At 43.2% G+C, this 9993-nt stretch overlaps 1 protein-coding gene across 8 annotated transcripts in view; it reads right to left on the bottom strand.

Moving 5' to 3' along the window:
* LOC109843624 overlaps positions 1–9993 on the bottom strand; it is a 40435-nt gene that overhangs the window by 2352 nt on the left and 28090 nt on the right. For 2 of the 8 annotated variants that reach the window (XR_002247738.1, XR_002247737.1), the window contains 4 exons: positions 9843–9926; positions 6779–6942; positions 1248–1400; positions 511–793 (listed from right to left, as the gene is read on the bottom strand). Coding sequence is in view for 1 of the 8 variants with exons in the window: in XM_020412574.1 (XP_020268163.1) it covers positions 1256–1400; positions 6779–6942; positions 9843–9926 (393 nt within the window). In the remaining 7 variants the exon portion in view is untranslated. The remainder of the gene's footprint in view (positions 1–510; positions 794–1247; positions 1401–6778; positions 6943–9842; positions 9927–9993) is intronic. The other 6 variants (XR_002247739.1, XR_002247740.1, XR_002247741.1 and 3 more) reach the window with 6 other exon arrangements.

Here is a 9993-nt window from a genome sequence, read left to right as displayed (position 1 = left end):
GCGTTGTACAATGGTAAACATCATACAGGACAACATTGCAAACATAAAGATATACATAATTTAGACTTCGAATGAATACCTGGTTGCCCGAAGCGCATTTATTTTTTGCTAAAAAAAGAAATATTCATAATTAAACCCAAGTCGGGTCGGCACCGAGAATGGTATAGATTCACCTCCAAATGCTTTATCCACATGAAATCCGTACGCGCGCGCGCGTGTATATATATATATATATATACAAATTAAGCTTGGGATGAAGATTAATCCTGTTCTACAAGCAACACCAGAATTCGGAATGGTAAAGAGGGTGCGTGAAACAAGTATCACCACAAGTATACTGTTACGGAACATCAAGAGGAAGTTCAATCCGGTATATGCCAGAGGGATGGTTGAATGGAACATGATAATGTTAGTTTTATTCTCAAAAACCTAATGCCAAATACTTTGAGTACAGAGAAAACGGAAGGGCTCTGATCATAACTGCTGAAGATTTATAAAAAATAATCTCACCATTCTTGAGGAACCGTGAAAAGGATAGCAATGGAAAGAGAAACTTCAATTGCAGTTCATTTGACAGAGGAAAGCTTACGTAACGTGGTAACGTGGTCTTCTTCCTGAGAAAAAAGGAAGATTGAATCAAACATAAGCATTCCTCCATGAAAAGTGTCGATAATAGCACTTGCTTGTGATGAGAGCCTGGGTTGGTTGCATAATACAGGAAGAAGTGTCTCCCTGTTCTTCAAAGAAGTGCCATCTTACAGACTCGAAAGGAGCAAGCTTCCTTTGATGAACGCTTATCATGCCACAAATCAAACATGGAAATTATAAATAAGCTCATCAAATGATAGTAAACTCGATATTTCATGAAAAAAAAAAAGTAATTACAGCTACATTGGCATTGTTATGGATGAACATGGTCAAGTGGGTCTCTAGTGAACCATAGAAGATTGTGAACCCTCACAAAAATAAAATTTTATTGGAAAATTTCAAATTTTTTAAGCATACAAGGGCAAAAGATAAAAACAACCATAGTCATTATTTAAAAACTGACAGATACAGCCTGCTTGGACAACCAAATTTAACTGTACAATTTTTTTGGTTAAGGATGCCCATTGCATTTAAACTAAGTGATACTGCAAACAAAGTATATAATATGGATAGAAACCTATAAGTAATCAGAAAAAACAGTCATAGTCAAAGAAAAGCATGTAACTTTGGCTTGTGGACTTGAATAAGTTGCAGCTAACCTTAACCTTCATGTCCGTATCCACAAGCTTCCAAGAGATAGATTCTCACTCTTCAAGTGCGCTGCGTTGGAGCGTGGTGAGGGTGCAAACACAGTAATTGGAAGAACCCAATCCCCCTTTTCCCTCTCCACAATAAGAAGCGGATGCTCATACCTGCCACTTTGAATGGTAAGCTAAATTTGCACGAAGGATGTGAGTTGTTAATCAGTCCGGATTGGTAGTTGAGTTCAAGATAGTAGATAGAATTCTAGTTAGAGTAGAATACTAGTTAGTAGAACGTAAATAAAAAAACTGGAACTCCTTCACCGAAAGTTTTCGGCTCCCATGTCTTCATCTGTGGTTTCTCTTTATTCGTCAGCAAAACTGAGATTACAAAGATTTCCTGCAGGCTCTATTTTCGGCCAATAGCAAGTGCAGGAGCAGAGACTAAAAAATTCCCTGCAGCAAAGTCCTGTGTGTTTTTTGGTGTTCGGTTTTCTCCAAAATCAGTGAAAGAAGCTTTGTTTTCAGGTTTGTACAAAAAGCTTACAGGTTGTACTTGAGCCGATCCTATTTCAAAGCCAACAAGTGGTATCAGAGCGGTGTATGCCTAAGTACCAACCAAGATCTGAAGAGATGACGAGTTCGGAGAAGATGACGACCAAGGTGGGTTCGCTCACTCTTCAATACCCGACGTTATCGAGGGACAACTATGCTTCATGGGCAATCAAGATGAAAGTCTACATGAAGGCTCAAGACGTGTGGGATGCCATTGAGCCCGCGGCAGGCGCGTCCGTGGAACACAGGAAGGATCAGATGGCGTTGGCGGCCATCTACCAGGGAATTCCTGAAGAGACTTTGATGGTGATCGCAGAGAAGCAAACGGCAAAAGAGGCATGGGAGACGTGGAAAACTATGCACCTAGGAGCGGATCGTGTGAGGAACGCGAAGGTGCAGACCTTGAAGTCCGAGTTCGAACTTCTCCGGATGAAGGAGAATGACAACGTCGACGATTTTTCGACGAAGTTGACAGGAGTCGTCAACAAGATCCGAGCTTTAGGCGGCGAGATGGAGGAGAACTACGTCGTCAGAAAGCTACTTCGGGCGGTACCGGAGAGATTCCTTACCATCGTCTCCACGATTGAACAGTTCGGGGACATCGACGACATGACACTCGAGGAGGCGATCGGGCGTCTCAAAGCCCACGAGGAGAGGGCACGTGTTTTTCGAAACAACGTCGACGATCACCTATTGTTGACGCATGCGGAGTGGCAAGCAAGGAGCAAGAAGAACGGCGGAGGCTTCCTCTCAACACCTACAACCAATGATGGCAGCGGTCGAGGACGAGGTCGCGGGGCCGGTCGTGGGCGTGGCCGTGGCCAAAGAGGCCGAGGCGGACAGCAGTACCACGGCAGCGGGCAGCAGCACCACGCTGCCCAAGCAGGCCGCGGAGGGGAGCACGGCGGCCAGGCAGGCCGAGGCGGCTTCGGCGGCAGAGGAGGACGTCCAGGAGGTGGTTTCGGCCATGGAGGTGCAGCTCGCCAGGAGGGGGAGAGTAGCACAAGCGGTGGTCGAGACAAGTCCAACATTAAATGCTTCAATTGCGGAGTATACGGGCACTTTCAGTCGGAGTGTCAAAAGCAACGCCGCAACCATGAACAGGAGGCTCATCTCACCCGTGCATATGACGAGGAGCCAACCTTGATGATGACTATGTTAGAGGAATCGTCAAGTGTTATTTTGCTTAATGAGGAGAAGGTGATGCCGGATTTACTTATAGCGGGGGAGGCACAAATTGCCAACGACGTTTGGTACCTCGACAACGGAGCTAGCAATCACATGACCGGCCACCGAGACAAGTTCAAGGAGCTCGACGAGAACATCAAGGGAACCGTCAAGTTTGGTGATGGATCCGCGGTAGAGATCAAGGGGAAAGGCTCTATCCTCTTTCAGTGCAACAACGGCGATCAAAGGCTACTACCTGAGGTATATTATATTCCAAGTTTGAAATCTAACATTATTAGCCTTGGTCAGATGACTGAAGATGGGAGTAAGGTTGTTATTGCTGACGAGTTCCTGAGGGTGTTTGATAGGAACGGTGCTCTCTTGATGAGGGTGACACGTTCAACTAACCGATTGTACAGGATAGAGTTAAAGACTTGCAAGCCGGCGTGTTTGATGGCGAACATTAACGATCCAGCTTGGTTATGGCATGCTCGCCTTGGGCATGTCAATTTCTTCGCCCTCAAGATGATGACTGAAAAGAGTGTGGTCCTATCACCCCATCTACACTTGCTGGGAACAACTACTTCCTTCTTATCGTTGATGATTTCAGCCGATGGATGTGGGTATACATGTTGAAGGCCAAGAGTCAAGCTTGTGAAACCTTCAAGAAGTTCAAAACAGAGGTTGAGAATGCATGTGACCACAAGGTGAAGACATTGAGGACGGATCGTGGTGGCGAATTCTTGTCAAAGGAGTTCACAAAACTGTGTGAAGACTACGGCATCAAACGTCATCTCACTGCACCGTACACCCCGCAGCAAAACGGTGTAGTGGAGAGGCGTAACCGCACGGTGATGGACATGGCGAGAAGCCTACTTAAGAGCATGCATATGCCTGGAACTATGTGGGGTGAAGCGGTGAGGCACGCGGTGTACATCCTCAACCGACTACCAACCAAGGCGTTGCACGACCACACACCCTACGAAGCTTGGTTTGGTAAGAAACCCCACCTAGAACACTTGAGAGTTTTTGGATGTATGGCGCATGTGAAGATTGCAGGTCCTTCACACAAGAAACTCGACGACCGGAGCACGCCAATGGTGTATATTGGGGTAGAGGAAGGAAGCAAAGCGCATCGCCTCTACGACCCTCAACATAGCAAAATACGTGTCAGCAGGGATGTCGTGTTCGAGGAAGGAAAAGAATGGCAATGGAGCGCAGATGGAGACGTAGAACCACTCAGCTGGGTAGAGTTCGCAGCGGAAGGGGACTCAACAGCGGGCGGCACAGCAGCCGGCGCAGCAGCCGGTGCATCGCCTGCAGTCCAAACTGGACAGCAGGCAGTCCGGTTTTCTGGACAGCAGGAAGTCCAGTTTGGACTGCCAGCAGCCGGCCAGAACAGCCCACAAACTGGTGCTGGTCCGAGTACAGTCATTGCAGCAGCGATCCCCGCCGTATTGGAGCCGACGAGAGGCCAATCTGGGCAGTTTTCAGACCGAACAAAACAACCTACAGCTGGCCGAGACAGTCCACAGTCTGCTGCAGGTTCAGGATCTGCTGCAGAAGTAGCAAGCCCCACTGCATTGGAACTGTCCGGACCTCCTGAAGCTGCAGTGATGACTCCTGTACGCTATCGATCCCTTGCGGACATCTATGCAGAGACGGAGGTGATTGATCTCCCTGCAGAGGAGTTGTTCCGAACCTGCGAACTATCTCGAGGCCGCATCAGATCAAGAATGGCGGACTGCCATGGAGAAGGAAATGGAGGCCATCGAGAAGAACAAGACTTGGATACTCACGGAGCTACCGCGAGGTTCTAAACCCATTGGTCTCAAATGGGTGTACAAGCTGAAGAAGGACAATGAAGGCAACATTCTCAAGTACAAAGCAAGACTTGTAGCAAAAGGGTACGTCCAGCAGCAAGGCGTGGACTTCGATGAGGTGTTTGCACCTGTGGCGAGGCTTGATACCATCAGAATAATCCTCGCCATATCAGCACAGAATGGGTGGGAGGTGCACCATCTGGATGTGAAGTCGACATTCCTAAATGGTGATCTCCAGGAAGAAGTGTATGTGGTTCAACCTGAAGGGTTCGTTGTGAAGAATCAAGAGCACAGGGTCTACAAGCTTTCAAAGGCACTCTACGGTCTACGCCAAGCACCTCGAGCATGGAACACACACCTCGACAAGTGCATGAAGGGCATCGGATTTGCAAGATGCACTCAGGAGCAGGCGGTATACACAAGGAGTAACAGAGGGGATACACTCATTGTTGGCGTGTACGTGGATGACTTGATCGTTACGGGCTCGAGGGCGGATGAGATAAAGTTTTTCAAGCAACAAATGATGAAGGAGTTCGAGATGAGTGACCTTGGGTTACTTTCCTATTATCTTGGTATCGATGTGGATCAGCGAGATGATTGTATTGCATTAAGGCAGGCGGCCTATGCGAAGAAAGTTTTGGGTCAATTCGGCATGATGGATTGCAACCCAACACAATATCCTATGGAAACAAAGCTAAAGCTTGGAAAGGATTCTGAAGGAACACCGGTGGACGTGACAGAGTATAGACGCATTATCGGATCTTTGAGGTATCTAACTCACACCCGACCCGATATCACATATGCCGTGGGGATTGTGAGTAGGTACATGGAGCACCCTACAGTTTTGCATCGACAGGTTGTCAAGCATATTTTGAGGTACGTGAAGGGTACTATGTCCTACGGATTGGTGTACAAACGAGGTCGAGGCAATGAAGAGTTGGTGGGATTCACTGACAGTGATCTTGCGGGAGATGTTGATGACAGGCGCAGCACAGGCGACATGGCATTTTATCTAGGTGACAGTTTGGTCACTTGGACATCACAGAAGCAGAAGACAGTGGTATTATCATCCTGCGAGGCAGAATTTATGACGGCAACTGCAACAGCGTGCCAAGGCTTGTGGTTGAGGAGTTTAATCAGCGAGGTGATTGGGAGTGAGCCCAAGCCGGTCACACTCTTCGTCGACAACAAGTCCGCGATTGCCTTGATGAAGAATCCAGTTTTCCATGGAAGAAGCAAGCATATCGACACACGTTTTCACTTCATTCGTGAGTGTGTTGAGCGAGGACAGATTAAAGTGGAGTTCGTGAGCACGAGCGAGCAGCGAGCGGATATTCTCACGAAGGCACTAGCAAGGGTGAAGTTCATCGAGATGCGAGAACTGCTAGGAGTAAGGGACTTGGAATCTCGTCCAGATTAAGGGGGAGAATGTGAGTTGTTAATCAGTCCGGATTGGTAGTTGAGTTCAAGATAGTAGATAGAATTCTAGTTAGAGTAGAATACTAGTTAGTAGAACGTAAATAAAAAAACTGGAACTCCTTCACCGAAAGTTTTCGGCTCCCCTGTCTTCATCTGTGGTTTCTCTTTATTCGTCAGCAAAACTGAGATTACAAAGATTTCCTGCAGGCTCTGTTTTCGGCCAATAGCAAGTGCAGGAGCAGAGACTAAAAAATTCCCTGCAGCAAAGTCCTGTGTGTTTTTTGGTGTTCGGTTTTCTCCAAAATCAGTGAAAGAAGCTTTGTTTTCAGGTTTGTACAAAAAGCTTACAGGTTGTACTTGAGCCGATCCTATTTCAAAGCCAACAAAGGAATCACTATTTTAATGTTTCTGCAAAGCAGAGTTTTCAGGCTAAGAAACATAATCCGTGAATCTTTTGATCAGTAGTTTCCTCCCTTGATCTATTACAGGGTTGTCTTTTTCCTTCTGTCACTCCTACTTAAGCAGAATCCTAGAACCGTCTTTTAAAAAAAATGATCAAATGCGATTCTTTCTCTAGAACATTACCTTTTCAAGTCCACATGTTTAGGGGTAGTGAAGAATTCGAATCGAAGAGCCCACTGAACAGTAACATATGGTGTGGAAAAGGACATGGGTCCATCCATTGGAATTGAGAAAAGGAAGCTTGTTTGGGCTATGTCAGCGACAACCTTATGATGATCACTCTGTACCTGCATATTAACAAAAACATTGATGTAAATATTCACCATAGCACAAAGTATAGTAGTAGCAAATTTATGCTTCACTGTGTTGATTACTGCAGGATATATTTTTTTGATTGTGTTTGACATTCAGTAATTTAATTTGATATATATTCACAAAAACAGGACTTACAATGAGATCTTAGAAATTTCACCTCTCCTCATCTCAAACCCTAGAAGTTACACAGTACCAGAGCTAGGGTTCAGATTTTCTTTCTTCCATTCCGTCTACCCATCCATACTATACTATTAAAGTAACAACCTGTTGCATGTTTTTGCCACTTGGCAAATTCTAAGAGCTGTAACAAGTAATAATTAATAATCATTTTTCCACCGTCTCATCTTAATCCACTATCTTCATATCTTGGACATCCCTATTCTTCATCTTTCAATTTCATATTATATCATTTATTTTGGGAAAAATTGTTTCAAGGCCCCAAATTTATATTTTCAATGTGCCTTAGCCCCCCAACTTTCAAACATGTGCTGTAGCCCCCCCTTTTTGAAAAAATTATTAAAAGCCCCTCCCTAAGTTCCCATGCAAACTCCATACACAATTCCCATTTTACCCTCCCCTACACCCCCCTCCTCCTCCTCCGTTCCCCCTCTGCCCCCGCCCCGCCTCCCTCCCCTCCCCCTACACCTCCTTCTCCTCCCCCGCCTCCCTCCCCGTTAACTCTTTTCTGTAAAATGTTAACTCTTTTCTGTAACATGTTAACTCTTACAGGTAACATGTTAGCTGTAAGAGTTAACATATTAGCTGTTAGAGTTAATATGTTAGCTGTAAGAGTTAACATGTTAGCTGTAAGAATTAACATGTTATCTGTAAGAGTTAACATGTTACGGAAAAAAGTTAACATTTTACAGAAAAGAGTTAACATGTTACAGAAAAGAGTTAACATGTTACAAAAAAGAGTTAACATGTTATAGAAAAGAGTTAACATGTTACAGAAAAGAGTTAACATCCACTGACATGAGAAAGAGGAGGGTAAATTCGGGATTTAAGTCAGCTGATATGTCTAATCATGAGCTGGCATGTCTAATCAACTGATGAAATGAGCTGGAATCATGATGGAGGAGTGATGGAGGGACTTAGACATATTTTTTTCAAAAAGGAGGGGCTAAAGAACATTAAAAAAAGTAGGAGGGCTCGGGCACATTAAAAATATAAATTTGGGGCCTAGAAGTAATTTTTCCTTTATTTTGTTCTCTATTTCCAAAAATATTATTTTTACCTCTCTTTTTACCCAAAAGTCTAATATATACAAGATTACTAATTTAATCTCATGCATCGCACGGGTAACAACTAGTATACTGGATAAACAGTCAATGAATTTGCCAAGGTTCTATGAGCTTCTTCACTTAGGATGGAGCTTTTGAGTATAAGGTATTATGCGATCAGTCTAACAAGAAATTTTATATTCATGGGCTTGTCTTCATTCATATGAAGAAACTATTACGACTTCTTGATAAAATGGTTACAAGCTTCTTCTAACATCTGAGATTGTTGGGATAAATATAAAGACAAATATGCAAACATCCATCCGATTTATCATGATTATTTTTCTTAAGAAGGGTGAGAAGTAAATTTCAGGACATTATATTTTTATTACTCATGTATGTCAGGAACTTGATTATGAGTTGGCCACATCATCAGAACATTTGGTCATGAAAGACAAAATGAGAAATGTCCTCAGTCGATTTCTTTCTAGCCTTCCCATTGAGTGACTGTCCTTCATCCACCATATATTATAGTAAAAAAATTTGCAATACCTATGAGTTGTTTTCCTGTAGTTACTAAATTTCTTTATCAGATTGTTTTTTAAGTGGTGAGTAGTCTGCGCTATGCCTAGTGGTTGTGGAGAAGCACAAGGTTGTCAAGATTGTCGAAGGATAGAGGGGTGTAAGTGGTCAAGGAGGTTCGTGGACAATCTATGTTGCAAAAATAATTCAATCAAGGGGGTGTGCTTGAAGCCAATACATACTCAATACTTATAGATGTTCAGATAATGGATACTCGTTATATTTCTACAAAGTATATAAAATTTATAATGTATTATAGATACATCAAAGATGTGGAAAATGTATATGAGATCAAGAAATTAAAATCTAGTGCAATTTTAAATGACTAGCGGAAGCATTTACTATATGATCCCTTGACTAAGTATTTATCTCTTGTAGATATTGATTTATAGAACTTGATAAATATATTACTAATGTTATTTTGTTCATTAACTAATATAGCCTTAAAAATCTATTTCTTGGATAAGTAATGTTAATGTATGCACATACAATTCTATTATTGCATGCTCACAATGTAATCACAATTATGGTTGCATCATGACTTGGAGACAGTCCTACAGGCTGGAAGAAGAAAAGTAAAAATATATTGGATTTATCAGAAATCATCACATTCTCGTGCCCAGTTTATTGCATTTTTAGAAACTTTAAACTACCTGAATTACGTTAGGTTAAAAAGGTCAACTTGCTCCAACCCATCTATGACTGGACTGGAAGAACTAATGTTTTTTAAGATTATAGTTTAGGTTCACCAGGCAAATTATGACTCCTGTTCTGTGCAAGGCTACAATGTCCATGTACTTAGTTTTAGTCACTTCTTCACAAGAATATATATAAAAATCACAGTATCATAACCTACACAAATATTCATCTTCACAAGAGCTCATGCACACCCATCATGCAGTATACCACCCTCAACCAACCCCAAATGCAGAAAAGGGTGAGAATATTAAAGTGCTTCCTCTTGCAACCTAACAGGAAACCCTTTAATTGACATTCCTAGCTAATATGTTCCTTGACCTTACGTAACTGATGACAGCTTCCAGTCACACGAAGAAATAAGTGATTACCTTTGTGATTGTCTGTGAGCTCCTCCGTGATGGATGCACAAAGTGTTGGCTTATGATTTCTGAAGTCTCCAAGGTTACTGACACCTGCAGAAACATCAATAAAAGAATAGCTTTAGTCCACCTGATGGCTGAATAGCCAGCTACTAGAGCA

Source organism: Asparagus officinalis, chromosome 5, assembly GCF_001876935.1.
Source record: "Asparagus officinalis chromosome 5, Aspof.V1, whole genome shotgun sequence".
In the NCBI taxonomy this organism is placed as follows: Eukaryota; Viridiplantae; Streptophyta; class Magnoliopsida; order Asparagales; family Asparagaceae; genus Asparagus; species Asparagus officinalis.
This window is presented reverse-complemented; position numbering and strand designations above follow the sequence as displayed.